General features: G+C 45.6%; 1 protein-coding gene across 1 annotated transcript; it reads right to left on the reverse strand.

The window, feature by feature from the left end:
• Nucleotides 1–1,811: 1,811 nt before the first annotated feature.
• GABRE (gamma-aminobutyric acid type A receptor epsilon subunit) lies at nucleotides 1,812–14,574 on the reverse strand. The gene is made up of 7 exons (XM_029240252.1): nucleotides 14,473–14,574; nucleotides 10,894–11,114; nucleotides 10,074–10,156; nucleotides 8,570–8,707; nucleotides 4,341–4,493; nucleotides 4,024–4,223; nucleotides 1,812–3,743 (listed from the first exon to the last, which is right to left on the reverse strand). The coding sequence occupies exons 1-7, from the start codon at nucleotides 14,572–14,574 to the stop codon at nucleotides 3,375–3,377; spliced, it is 1,266 nt and encodes a 421-aa protein (XP_029096085.1). The 3' UTR covers nucleotides 1,812–3,374.
• Between the last annotated feature and the right edge of the window lie 711 nt (nucleotides 14,575–15,285).

Raw genomic sequence — 15,285 nt, forward strand, 5'->3', positions numbered from 1 at the left:
GCTACCAAGACCTTCCACATCCATGTCCCTTTGGGACTGAAGCTTTCATTTCTCCAACAGCTGAGATTGCTGGAGGCTCACAGCCTTCAACTGAGTCCTTCTCCAGACACATCCAAGTTCATGTCCCTTCCAAGTTCATGCTCACATCCAATAACTGATAAATGCAAGAGTATAAAGGCCCAGTTCCCTTGCCCTGATTTGTGACAATTTGGAAAGCCCATCCCAACTCCAAAACTTCCCATGTGTACAGCTGAGGACCTAATGGTGGCTGCATTGACCCTAAGAGCACTCCCGAGTCAACCTCCTGCACGCTAATCTCAGTCTCAGAGATTGCTTCCCAGAAAAACTAACCAGTGATAGTGTGTTTTGCTATACATTTTTTGGCTTTTCCTTTAGTTATTATTTCTTAGTATGGACAAACTGGTGTTTTATGTCATGTTTATAAAGGCCTTTCCCATCTCAAGAATATAAACATATTCACCCATATTGTCTGATGATTTTCTTTAAAAGTTTTAAGATGTTTGTTTCATCTGTAATTTTGATGTAGAGAGAGACCCAGTTTGTTTTTAAATGAGTAACTAGTTCTCCTGACACTAATTAATTTTTAAGTTCCTCTTTCCCCAAAACTTTTCTAAGGTATAATATGATTTTATCCTTTTTCCAATTTCTAGGTTTCAACACTTAACTCATTTATCTTCCATTATGTTTAGTAATTGAAATGCTTAAATCATGAAATTTTCTCCAAGTGTGGTGTTGGCTGCATCCCATGAGTTTTAAAACACATGTAATTTTTTCTTCATTAATTTAATTTTTTGATATTCATGCACCCAATTATGGTTTTAACTTCTTCATTTTTAAAGAACTGTTTACATGAGCTTTTTAAAATTTACAAATGGTAGGAATTTTATTTGTTTTTAGCTTTGCTGTAGGGTGATTAAGGAATCAGGTTTGCACTATTTGTTTCAAAATGCATTTAAATATGAGTGCTCACAAATTTGCATGTCTCCACTGCTCAGGAGCCAGGCTTCCTTTTCCCCCCACTGCATCTAATATAAGTAAAAGTGAGGAAATATTTTCCCTGTTCTAAATTGTTACTTGTAATGTGCTCTGGGTTAGGACATTAGAAAATACACAGTAGAGGCATGTGGATTTCTTACAGGGAAAGTGTTTGAGCATCATTTCAAGAACTTTATGGCAAAACTGTTGGCTGTTCAGATGTCATTTTGTCTCCTCCTTAGTTCTTATTGCTGTTTCTGACTTTCCTTAGAGTTGGATGTGTCAAAGGATGCCAGGGCCAACATTTCCCAATATACCTTTAGAAAGTTTGTTTGAAGGGTAATCAACCAAGATCTCCAGGCTTGCTCTAAGCCAAGACAGGGTATTAGGATTTCTGGGGTCTGGCCCCACTCCACTACTGACTGGTTGTGTAATAATAGACACTCCGCTCTGTGCCTCAGCATCCCCATCTTTAAATGGTGGTGGTGGGGAGTGTTGTGAGTTTGATGGTCTTTAGGAAACTTCTAGGTGACTAGATGAAGCTAGAATCATGGGCAAAGCAAAAGGGACATGGAGGGGAGAAGTGGCATAGGAGTAAGTAAGGGAATCAGTAAAAGGGGGCCACCCGCTTGGTCACTCTCTTCCCTTAAGTTCTCCACTGAGAGAAGGGGACATGGTGTGTGCATGGTAGGTCTGGGAGTCATGAATGGGAGAGGGTAACAGACAAATGTTTGGGTCACTGAGTTAAGATTTAAAACCTGAGCTGAGAGCAAACTTGAATGCCCAAGAAACCAGCCATACCTTCTATGCTTTGCTGATATATTTATTGATATATTTCCCCTTCTCACTTGATGGTGACAAAAAGCAGATGGATCCCCATCCTACCCACCCCCCAATAAAATACAGACACAGATTTCATTCAGCATATACAAGCATTGGGGCGTGTCCAAATTCACCTCACTGGGTTACCAGAGCCAGGAGAGGTTAGATCTTAGGGGGCAGTCTGAGCACCTGAGGCCCAGGAATTGAGCAGGCCAATGCTGAAAAGAGGCTGCCACTCTGGGCCCTGCCACTGGGGTGCCAGCAGAGGCTATAGAATCAAATCATGGTGAAAAGAGCTGCCTAGCCCTGTCATGTGGTATAGAAGGTGACAGTGGGCTCCTGGGTAGTTTCCAGTGAGATCCACAGTCCCATAGAAATCTGTGCGTCAGGGTTCTCATCTGCAAAATGGGGATAAGAATCCTGCCCTGAATATATCACAGGGCTATGAGACTCAAAATAGAAATAATTTGTCAAAAGTGCTTTTGCAAAAGGTAAAGTGCTATACAAATTTAAGGGAATTCAATTGATTGATTGTGATTGTCAGAGTGCCCCAGGGATAGGAGTGGACTGGTTCATGGGTCCAGGGGCCAAGGAAGTGGCAGAACTCCTATGCTGTGCCTTAGCTGGGCACCAATCAACGCGGGTAATGCCCACTACAAAGCAGAGTTCCCTTAGTTTCTTGGCTCCGGGAAATCACCATGGCCTAGCACCTGGGTCGGGGCTGGGAAAGTCACTGGGAAAGTTACAGAAAGAGTCACAAGGGTCAAGGAGGAGGAAGAAGGTGGCATAAAAAGCAGGGGGTCATAGTATCATCACACACGAAAATAGATACCCACTGGATGCAAGGTATTGAATTGGTACTGCAGATGAGGAATGAAGGCCAGCGGGGAAGGGAGATGGAGATGTCACAGCAGCAGAGGGAGGGATACTGTCCTCAATTGCTGACTCCCCTCCTCCTAAAGGGATAATGTCAGTGTCCGTCTATCTGCAGGGGAAGGGAGGTCAGGGAGACAGAATCAAGAATATAATAATCTGACTTAAGGATGGGGATTCCCTCCTGCTGCTAACACTGCTGCCCAGCATCTTAAGGAGGTGTCAGGAACAGGCAAGTAGCTGGTCTGTGCACTTTGAGGCTGAGGCCAGAGCTGGGCCTGGAGCACCACAAAGGCAGTACTGGGTTTCTGGGAAAAGGCAGTGGGTATTAGCCCTTTTGGGAGATAGCTAATCCACTCATACATGGACACCATCTTAGGGAGCTGGTCACTGAGAGCCTACATTCTGAAGCCTGAGCATCATAAATGCCCCTTGAGGAATAGAGAGGGGTGTCATTTTACTTGAAATGGGCTGCTAAGGAGATTCAGTGAATGGGCCAGGTAGGGGAGAGGGCCAGCAAGGACCAATTCTCTGCAGGCTTCTATTTGGGCAAGGGGGAAGGAAAGACACTCTCTAGTTTGCTCCTGCTGCTGCTGCTGCTATTTTCCCCCAACTCCCTAGGCAAAGGCTGTGGGACCTCCTGGGGAACTGGGGAGGCTGCCCCACAGGGTACCAGCTGGTGCCTACAGGTTAAGGCAAACAAGCCAGTAGAGCACATTGAAGAAAAAGAAGGTGACTGGGAAAATCACTCGCGAGTAGTTATCAAGGCGGTAGACATGGATGAAGAGGCGGCCCTGCTGCCAGGTGCTGCCCTCACAAGTGGGGACTGTGCAGCAGTACTTCTCGCACCACTTGCAACAGCCACCAGGGCGAGGGGTGCTGCCTGGCCTGACGGACTGCCGGGCTGGGCAAGATGGGCCCTCCTCTTCCTCACTCTCCTCTTCCTCACTTTCCTCCTCCTCCTCGGGGTCCTCAATGTCGCACACAAAAGCTTCCGGATGCTCGATGACACGGACACGGGAAGGGGTTGGGTCATGTGCATGGGCACGAGGCTGAAAGGAACAAGGGAAGAAGTCAGAACAAGGCAAGGGAAGGTGAACCAAGCCTAGGTGCTGCCTCAGGGTTTCCTGGAGATTCCGTCCTTGGCACACTGTTTCTTGCCCCCCAGAATTCCCACCATCACATCAGAAAGTTTACTCAACTCCCCCCAAAGCCCCAGGTTACCCCCATCACTTGGTGAGCTGGCCACCCATGTGTCATGAGTCCTAGTGCCCTCACTTGCATGCCTCCGTACTCCAAAGCCTTGCCACCACTCCCATACCCAGCTCATACATGACGAAGTTTCGGAGAACCACGGGATGCTGTCCGGTTGTAGGTCAGGAAGTTGAGCACAGCAAACTCCATCAGAGCACAGAAGCAGAAGATGAAGCAGATCGCAATATAGAAATCCAAGGCTGTGATATAGGAGACACGTGGGAAATTCTTCCGGGAAAAGGTGCCCAAAGTGGTCATGGTGAGTACAGAAGTGATCCCTGTGAAAGCACAGGAGTGGAGGTGGGCGGAGCTACTGCTCTATATATTACACTTTGGAAAGGACCCCTGAAAATGCAATTCTGTGCCTCATGTGTATGCTCACCTTACCCACTTACCTAAAGAAGTCCTGGCCGGAGCACAGTCTTTCTTGATCCAAAAGGAAATCCAGGAGATCATCGTGGTCACAGAAGAAGGAACATAGTTTTGAAAGGCCACAAAGCCAAACCTCCTGCTCACGTTGAAGAAAAGCGTCATGACTATGTAATCGCCTGGAAGATATTTTAAAAATATCACTTCATTACAGCATTGCCATGAGGGTCTCCCACACGCAAGACATGCATATTAAGGGTCCTATTGTTCAGCTCATGGGATGCCCACCACGGTCCTAGGATAGAGGCACGTTAATCCAATGCCACACATGGAGGATCAGAAGAAGCCCGAGAGAAGATTCACAACAAGACTCGTGGTCAGTTAAGAGCTAAGCCAGGGCTAGAACCTTAATAACTTCTTTCTCAGTCCGCTGGCCCACATCGCACATCTGTCTTACCAGGGTGGGGGACAGAATAGTCAAATGAAAGCAGTAAATCAGTTAGGCTTCTAGATATCAGAACCACACAGTTAATGTCCAGATGGCTGACTGAGGACTTTACAACCACTGAGGTGCCATATCTAGTCTGCAGAATCATTGCCTTATATGTGCACTACTGGCCCTTACAATGTATACTCTCAGGAAATGAACTAAAAGTGATCTGTGGTGGGGGAAGCACAGAAGCTATTCAGCCTCCTTCCTATACATTCATATGCTGGTGAAATGCCTTAGTTAGCACTGTTCCATCAATGGCCAAAAGAAATCACTTGCCTACCCCAAACCTCTGATGGTTTCCTGCTCCACAGGAGCTACAGAATCAAGTCTACACTCTGTAATCTGACACTAAAGGCTCACCACAACCTGGCTCCAACTGACATCTTACACGTACACCCTACTCTAAGCTAACCCCCATTTACTCAGATTCCCCGAGATATCATGCATATATTTATACCAATATTCAAACCCTGGACTCCCTGTTCTTAGTCTATTACCCTAGCCCAAATTGAGTGTTTCAAGAAAATAGAAGAATTAGTTGAAAGTGAAAATTTCAGTCAGCCCTCTAGATGTCAGGTCTGCAGAGTATACATCCACAAGGCAGACTGAGGTCTTCGCATTCATTGGGTATCATGTCCTTGATGTTGGCTCTCAGCCTAGATAGTGATGGCCCCTATAGGACCTGATGACAACCTATATCTACAGTTGGCATCTTCTACTGTACATTTCATGTTGCCTTATACTCTGACACACCCATCCCAAACACTCTGCATGCTCACCATGACTCCAGGGATTTTGGAGTCTTTTCTGAGGCCAGAATATCCCTTTTTGCTCTCAACATCATGCTGGATTTATAATAGTTCAAATTCTGGCTCCTTAGTGAAGCTAAGCTCCAACTTTCCACCTCAGTGATGCTGTAGAATTCCCTGGCCTTGAGTTAGGTGGGTTTTTAAACCCCTTCACGACAGGGCTCATCTGAGCCCTGTTGCTACGCTCCTGCCCATCCATGCACAGCACAGCTCGGAACCTAGCAGATGCTCAACAACTCTTGCTACTTCCTGGCAACAGCTTTGTAAGGCAGACTAGAACACTAACCTGTCCATGTGTCTTCCTATTTTAGAAAATAGATCACCTGCCCAGCAATTCTGGGTATGTTGGGACTGAATGAGAAGAGCAGCCTTTCCTACTCACCTTGTCAGCACTGACACTCAAGGGGCAAGACTTCTCAGAATCTTCTGGAAAAAGGCAAGGAAGTAGCCTGGGGTCAGTTGAATACCTGTGTCCAGAATAGTAGCTTTGTGGATAGAACTCCTCCTCCAGGGCTGCTGCAGGGACCACTCGCACTTGCCTACTAGCCAGAATGTATTTATCAAGATCCTAGTTCCCTTGTCCTGGGGTCTTGACTGCAATTTAAGACAGCCCTACTCAGCTACAACCACTCCCCACAAAACTTTGCTGAGTTTATATATTCTTGTTACAACAAGATTTATTATTCTATCAGCTTTTTCTATTTTTATTTTATTTATTTCAGCAAAGAAGAACCTTCTCTACTTGTCAAGAGATGGGAATTTGTCTTTTAAGGCCAAGTGAAGGATATTAACACACACTTTCTTATTTCTGAGGAATGGAGGAGCATGGGTAAGGGAAAAAAAGATACCTGGGGCTAAGGAGCCAAAGGGGGAAAAAAGCTAGAGATGCTTTCTGCTCTTATCTGCTTTAGCCAGACCACAGTTGGTCACTGCACTGTCAGAGGAACACAATCAAAAAGACTGTGTCCAGAGGACTGGGACTAGAAGGATGAGTGGAGCCAAAGCTTTGAAGAACAAGGGGGAGAAAAAAGAACTATGGTTGTATAGTCTATAAAAGAATATGACCCAGGGCTGGAACCATAATACTAGTTCTTTTATCTTGACCCGGTGGAAGACTCACTGGACTTACTGTAAGCTCAGTATTTGTAGGAAAAAGAACTAAGTCTAATGGGTGGAAGTTCCAGAGACTCCAATTTCAGATGAACAGGGAGATTTTTCTGATGAACAGAATTGTCTAGAGAAGGAAGAAACTCACTTGCGAGAAAGCAAAATCCTAGTCATGGGTAAAATTCTATCAAAAGCTCAACAGCCAACAGTGAAAGATGACTCACTCACTGGGGGCAAGGCTGGACTCTCTGAATGCCTCCTGAAGCAGGGATTCTCTGGTTGAAGGCCCAAGGTGGCCAGAGTAGCATGCTCCCACTTCATTCTGAACGCTTAGGAGCTGAGTACATAAGTCTGTTCCAGATGGAGAGAACTGCCCAGGGACTGACTGAAAGAGTTTGGGTCCAGTCCCAAAGATAACTATAATACTGAAGAAACCATGATTCAAGATCAACTCATCTCTAGCAGAAGAGAAAAAAGCCCTTCTCCTTTCTCCCAAGAACCCTCTTCTCTCCCAAGGAGGACTGGTGCTTACCTATTGTCATTGCTTTGGTGATGATGCTGGCTCTGGGGCTTTGTAGTCACTAGGGCACCATTTTGAAACAATGCACAACCATCTACTAAACGGAACCACTAGTGACTTGAAAGCCCCTGGGCCTTGTCTCTTCTGCTGCTTTTTGATGATGGGTCCCCAACCTGTCTGGGGAAACTGAGGTGCAGAAAGGCAAGAGGCATGCCAATGGTTAGCTGGCAGAAGAGCAAGGGTCCTAAGTCAAAGGTAGTAAAATTGTTTACCCAGAGCCCCCGAGAAAAAGGAAAGCATTTGTAAAGCAGCCCTCTGCCCCTGCCTAGTGCTGTGCAAGCAAAGCTCTAGCCGGATGAGCATGAGCTATCCCTCACCCAGTGACCAATTCAACAAGTAAAGAAAAAGCAGATTTTCCGCCTAGCCACATGGAAGCAAAGCAAGATGCTTCCCATGGCAAATGGCTGGTTGGGTGACTGGTTCCATCCGTATTCTGGAAACGATGAGGGCAGTGCCGCCACTGCCCTGACTTGGTCAGTATTTGTGAAGAGGGTTTCCAGGGCTGCTCTGGGAGCAACGCTAGGGAGGTCCCTTGGCTCCTCATTCAGATCACCTAGGAACACAAGCAAAGACACTCACACCTAATTGGGAGCTAAAGTTTAAGAGACCCAGGACCCTCCCCTTTAGTCCTTGTTAGGGACAAGGTCAGAAAACCAGTGATCACCATGTCCACATTGAATCCACCATGAAGTCTTTCACAGGAATCTGTGCGTATCAGACCTGCTCCTTTAAAATAAATGTTGATATAGCAGCCACTGTAGCTGCTGAAACCTCCTCCATATTATCCCAGCCCTCACCTAGCTGATGACACAACTCAAGCCTCCACCTCCCATTAGGAAGGGCTTTGCATCCCACTCAACTAGAACCACTTGGATTGCTTCTGAGTATGGAGAAGTCACATGACCTCCATTTCCCAAAGTCATCCAAGTAGGTCAGTTGTAACAAAGACTTCGAAACTGAAGGGTCTGCATGACAAACCTAGTTGCAAATTTTGACAGCGATAAAACTTAATCTACTTACCTACCCTCTGCGGGGCTTGGCAAAGCACTTACTTCTTTGCAGATGAGACTGAGATGTAGTTACAAAGTCTCAGTTTCCTCTGCAAACAGTTGTAAGTGCTTAGCATTTACAAAACAGGAGCCATGTTCTACAGTATTTTCATGGGATGATTACATAAGCATTTGGATGAATGGATGGCCACCTCCAGTCATCCCTACCACCCTCCTGGGCCTCTGCTGCCTAGCCCTGGCTCAAAGGCACACTTACCAGCTACGGTTGTGATAGTTTCAGTCGTGTTGCTCACTCCTATAAAATCAAACTGGAAGAGCTTCCAGGAATTACTCTCATTGATTTCAAGCTTGAAATTTTCCCACTTGTAGATGATCTCATTCTCAGGATAGGAAACTGTAAGGCAACGTGGGAAGGAGAGTCATGTGAGACTGGGAAGCCCAGCTGAGGTCTCCACCAGCATGGTGTCTGACTCTGGCCTCACCAGCTGTGGGACCTTACCTCTCTTACCTCATTGCTGAAGTCCATCCAATAAGTGCATTTACTGAGCATTCCTCAGTACCACGCCCTGTGCTGGACATACAGAAACAAGCAAGGCAGGAGCCCTGCTCTCAAGCACTCACATTTTATTGAGTAAGACAGTAAGTACACATCTGTAATTGTTGGAATACCTCTGAGAAGCCTCCGCCCGCCCGTGGGAGAGTGTGGAAACAAAGAAGGGAAAGATCAGTTGGGGACACACCCAGAAAAGATTCCAGAGAGTAGGTGACATTCCTAATAAGTCTTAAAAGTCCAATATAAACATTCTCTGTATGGATGAGGCTGAAGGGGTGAGGAGGGTGTTCTATGCACAGAAAGATGAAAATGCCTGATGTATTATGGAAGTGTCAAAAGTTCAGGATGGCTAGCCCACAGAGGGTGGATAAGGTATGTAGGAGTAGATAGCACGGGCCAGTTCATGAAGGGCCTTGAAGGCTATTCTAAGCAATTTGGAATTGATCGATGAGAGTTCAGGAAGGATTTGAAACTAAGAAGTGACCTAGTCTAGATGATGCTTCAGCTAGGTCACTCTAGTTCTTATACGAGGATGGCCTGTTGTCAGGGAGACCAGTTATCGGAGGCCAGTTCAGTAACCAGTGCACAATAAAATGAATGAAGGCAGGATTCGAAGCTGTGGCAGTGAGAATGCAGAGAAATAGGATCGACAGAGATTCAGGAGGGAACACCAACAGGATGTGTTGATTGAATAGATGGGGAGGTGAAGGAGAAAGAAGCATCAAAGTTCTTGGCTTGGACAACTGAGTGGGTGATGGTGCCTTTCAATGAGACAAATGGGAACACAGAAGCAACACATCTGTCTTGGGGGTAGAGGTTCGGTGGAGACCATATATTTAGTTTTGAACATGTTCAGCTTCAAAGTGAAGATGTTGCAAAGTCCAAGTGGAATATGACAAAGACCTAAACCAAGGTAGTAGTGACAGTGGAGATGGAAAGCAGACATACTTGAGATACACTTCAGAGGCTGGTGACTGATTTGAGGTGGGGTGGACAGGAGAGGGATGAACCCAACGTGAAGCCCAGGTTAAGAAACACAGTATTGTTAGCCGGAAAGGAGATGAGGATGGATTGGGAGGCCCTGGACAACTTTGGCACCATCTTAGGGGAAAAAGCAGAGGCAGAAAAATGTAAAGGGAAAGGATAAGAAAAAGAAGGGGCCCAGCATGATGACTCTGGGGCCCCAGAAACCTAAGAAGGTACTCACAGCTAGAGAAAGACAGAGGGCAAGAGTGAGAATCCATTGGAAATTTGAGCATGTGGAGTGAGCATCCAGCATCAATGGTCATCCTGGAAGGGAGAAAGGAGCCTCATTAGGCTGACCCTGAACATTTAGGTATCCACCCAGCTTGGGCCTGGGGACCACCACCAATGTGTGGCAATGGTGGGAGCTGAGACAAAGAGCTCAAAGGAGAGACAAAAAGAGAGGAAGAACAGCTTGGAAATATCTGGCTACTCGGGTCTCCATCATCAGAGAAACGTATGGACTAACTTAGATGGAATTTTGCTTCTTTCCCATCCCACCTTCAAGGACCTGCCAACACTCTCCCACTCTTTATTGCCTCCCTGCCACCTTATCACCTGTACACAACCTTTCCCAGCCAGGCATTCAAGTATCCAGCCTGGTCTTAGGTATCTTTCCAACTGCTGTGTTGCTGCTCCGCCTGGACAATTCCACCACTGTGGAAGTGTCTTTACATCAGTGCCCACTTGGGGTGGAACTGTCTACACAACACAGTCACCGTGCTACATTCTAGTTGGGGGAGCTCTGGACTTGGAGCCAAGTAACTAGATATCAGTCCAAGCTCTGCTACAAACTTGGTGTGTGGTCTTAAGCAATATCTTTCTATTTTGAGGCCTTAGTGTGTGTGTCAGTACATGAGGGGATTGAGCTCATGGTCTAGGAAAGCTGGAGGGGCCCTTAGAAGTATCATTCAGGATGAAACCTCTGCCCATGTTTCTTTGGCAAATATTCTCAGGAGGGGAAGAAGAGTCTCAAGAGGCAAGACTCCAGAGGCTTGACATACCTGATTGTGTACAACACCTTGCCATCCTTGTGGATGCGGACCATCTGGTTGGGCATGGTGATCGAATGCTCTTGGGTCCTCTTAGAATTCCTAAAAAAGGTGTCTGGGATCCATAACAGGCTCACCAGGTTGCCATTCAGAACAAAGCTTTCAAAGCTGCCATTGAAACGAAGGCGTTCATCATACCAAGTCTGGTAGAAGGTGATGTCAATGGTGTATTCCTGGTGGCAAGGATAGAAAAGCACACATTTGGGGCTGTGCAGGCAAAGAACATTCCCATGCCATCCTGTGATGGGCCTATCAAGTAGATAGGGACCCACTTAGGTTTGCACAGAGGAAAACAGCATGAGTTTGGCTGTAGGATGTTTTCTATTTCCAGGTATTCCCAAAAGAAAAAAACATTCCTGAATGAACAACAATCTGGGAAGATGCATTTAATCCAGAAACACACAGGTGATGGTGGCTTAATTGTACAGGCTGGGCTCATCACGTCACTACTCCCTTGTAGCAGGCCAACACCCACTCAGCCCCCATATTTCCATAGCAAATCAAAGATCTCAGGTCAAAATCATTCTAAACATTTACAAACACACACACTTTTGATTGCATACAGTGAAGTTGCCCCTTTCAGCTTTTATTTGGGGAGCACAGATGTTAATTAACCCATGATTATTTGGTCTCTAGATATTGCATAGCCCATAAATTATTTTTTTTGAAGATAAGGATTCAATTTAATAAAACTTTACCACTCACAGACATGCAGAGGGAGGTAGTCTGAGGTTTGAGTAGCAACTAATTAAAGAAATTTTAAGGGATTGTAGTATTTAACCAAAACATTTACAGTCAGCCCTCTGTATCTGTTGGTTCCACATCTGCAGATTCAAATCCCCCCCAAAAATTCCAGAAAGTTCCAAAAAGCAAAACTTGAATTTGTCCCTCACTCGCAACTATTTACATAGCATTTACATTGTATTTGGTGTCATAAGTAATCTAGAGATGATTTAAAGTTTACAAGAGGATGTGCACAGGTTATATGTAAATACTACACCATTTTATATAAGGGACTTGAGCATCCTCAGATTTTGGTATCTGTGGAGGGTGGGAGGTGTCCTAGAACCAATCTGCAACATATTCTGAGGGAGGATTGTATTGAGAGTTTTCTATGTACCAGACACATGCTATGTGAACAAAATTCTCATGATTGGACTCTCAAGAAGCTTACAATTCTCATTAGCCTATAAATTATTAAACATCAAAAAGAATTTTTAATAGCAAGAAGCATGAGAAGCTAGAAATCTCACCACTGGTATTGAAGAGAGAAAAAACAGACTGTAATAGAACTGAAGGAAGCTGCTGGAACAGCAAGTACCAGAACTATGCCAAGGTAGAACCTTGAGGGCTAGGCCAATCTCCTTTATTTTAGAGATAGCAACACTGAGGCTCAGAGAGAAAGGAGCCTCAAAGTTCAAAGTCAAACAGTTCATGGGAACATACTGGTTCTGATGCTCAGAGCACCGTTAACATGGCCTTGCCCTGGGACGACCTTCACCCATCTTCCTCTCCAGTGCTTACTTCACTTGCTCCAAGAATCCCTTTAGGATCAAGGTCCAGTTTTCCTCTGCAGGACCCCTAGGTCTTTCCCCTGAGTTATCCTGCATCAAACAATGAACACCAACTGGAAACCCACAACCTGGGAGGCCTGTAGAGCCCTCAGGGTGGGGATGCAGAGGGTCAATACAATCCCTGCTTGCCTTTGCTGATCAGGCCAAAAGGTGGTGAGAGCCACTGCAAAATTGCAGGGAGCCAGACCCCCAGGCCGAGAATGTTCCCTCGAGGAGTCCAGAGCATCACACAGAAAAAAGCTGGCAGCCTGGCTACCATTCACATGGGAGCCCCCAGCCCTGCCCTGCCCAGCCACACCAGCCTTCACAAGTGGCCTTCAGGGTGGCTCTGCAGTCCTAAGTGGCTGGCAGTTCCAAATTGGCCTACAGAACTTCTGGGTAGCCAGAGGAAGCCTTCCCCTCTACAATCCACGCCTGGCTCCTGCTCTATGTTAGAGTGTTTCAAATGAGCATTTAATTTCTATTTAACAAGATTCCAATTGTAACTTCACTACACATCAACTGATAACTAACGGTTCAGTTTTTCCCCAGTTTGACAAGGGGGCTTGTTTTCTCTCCCTGAGGACAAATTCTGAGCTCTACACAACTTCTGATTGACTGAAGGATGTTGGAACTCCTCCTCACCAAGCACTGGACTCTACAGAATCACCAGAGAAAAGTAGCCTGTACAAGGACTGGGACCTCCCACAGCTTTAAAGAACTATTTGGAAGTATGTAGAAGGCCAGACTTCTCCGGGAAATTTAATACCACATAAGTGTTTGGAATGTTCTAAAGGCACTTGGCCCAGGCGATAGCACTATGTTACCAGCCAAAGAAAATCAAATTGTTGGCTCCTCTTTGGACCAGCTCTGTGTTGCATGCCAGGTTCGGTGACTGCTGGGTTATTAAACTGTATCTCTCAGGCTTGTCAGGTATCATCACTTCAGGTGAGCCCAATGCTGCCAACATTAGTAGGCATAGAGCAAAGAGGGATAGGGTATTCAGCTACTGTGAGTGGGGCTGCTGCTCTGCTGCCACACAGGCTCTTGCAGATGATAGAAATAGGTTTCCCAAAATTATATCTTACGCAAACAGCAAGGAGATTGTAGCCACAGATTTTCTACTACTCTTTAGGCCACTTTCTCCATCCCCCCACCAATGATCTGAAAGGTCCCTTTCCTATTAACAGTAAACAGTGGCCATGATGGTGGACCAGAAGAACTCAACCTCTGGCTCAGAACCCAGCGTTTCTTAGTTTATCAACAATTCTAATCAAACTGATTGCTAAATTCATACTCACTTAGTGGTAAGCACATTGATAACAGCAAAAAGAGTAAATCTGACATCAAGGGAAGAGGAAAAAAAGAGCTTTAAAATGTCAACAGAAACTCAAAAACATCTGTCTCCTCTCATGTTTCTCTTCTTCCTTGTTATTTCCCAAAAGTTTATGGCTTTTCCATCTTCAGCAGTTTTTCTCATGCTCTTGTTCACTCTAAGGGAAACCACCTGCCACATGGAGAGGCCCACATGGCAAGGACTGTGGAAGGCCTACAGACAGCAGCCAGAGAAGAACTGAACCCTGCCAACAACCACGTGAGAACTTGGAAGTGGATCCTCCCTTAGTCAAGTCTTCAGATGAGACCCCAGCCCCAACTGACACCTTAACTGCAGCCTTGTGAGACCCTGAAACAGAGGACCCAGCTAAGTCATGCCTGGATTCCTAACCCACAGGAGCTGTGACCTAATGACTACTTGTCATTTTAAAACACTATGTTTTAGGGTAATTTTTTTGCATAGCCATATATAAGTACATTGTGCCTCAAGAACTAGGCAGCCAAACAAAGCATCACAGTGGGAAAACCCACTCTTCCACTCAGCCTATGTAAACACCTTGATCTTCCATGAATATTTACTTACCTTTGAGTGTCTATTTGCAAGTGCCATCTCAGAGCCTAGACTCTGAGCTCACCCACTCACATGGTGCTTCTTGGGTACCAGTGTGTATGCTAAAACTGTGTCTGACTTGAGCCAGGTCAAGATTATGGCTGTGATGGAGTTGGTTACCACAGCCTTCCTCATTATCAGGCTCCGCAGATGAAAGTAACATTTGCAGAACATCTTTTATAATTCGTTTGCTCAGCTAATGTATACTGGGTCCCTGACATCAAGAAACCCATAGTTGACAGAGCAAGGTAGACAGAGTACATAATTACAGTACAGTGAGGTAGAGAAGGTCAGGTAAACAAGTGTGATATAAGTTGAAGGATAAGGTAGAAAATTGGAACAATGCCATCCCAAAGTGGAAACAGCTTGAACAAAGGCTCAGAAGTACCAGATAGCCTGGGAACACCCGTATGCTAGTGTGACTAGTGCATGTGGTCTCTAAAGGATGAAAAGAAATAAAAATAGAGCCCTGGGTTGGCTCTAGCCATGGAGAGCCCTGACTGCTAGAGTGTGGGGTTGAACTTCATGCTTTAAGCAGGGTCAGGACTGCAGGAGGCACATCTATTAGGAGGCCAGGTTAGTAGGTAGATTGGGGGGTAGGCAGGGACCTTGTGTTTTGTATATATCAAGTGGGAGATAATGGAGGCTAACTGGGGACAGTAGTGACACTGGGATGATAGCAACAGAAAGAGAAAGACAAATACTGTATGCTAACACATATATATGGAATTTAAGGGAAAAAAACGTCATGAATAACCTAGGGGCAAGACAGGAATAAAGACACAGACCTACTAGAGAATGGATTTGAGGATATGGGGAGGGGGAAGGGTAAGCTGTGACAAAGCG

The sequence above is a fragment of the Monodon monoceros genome, unplaced genomic scaffold (assembly GCF_005190385.1).
Source record: "Monodon monoceros isolate NGI ecotype Baffin Bay Population unplaced genomic scaffold, NGI_Narwhal_1 Super_Scaffold_22, whole genome shotgun sequence".
NCBI lineage: Eukaryota > Metazoa > Chordata > Mammalia > Artiodactyla > Monodontidae > Monodon > Monodon monoceros.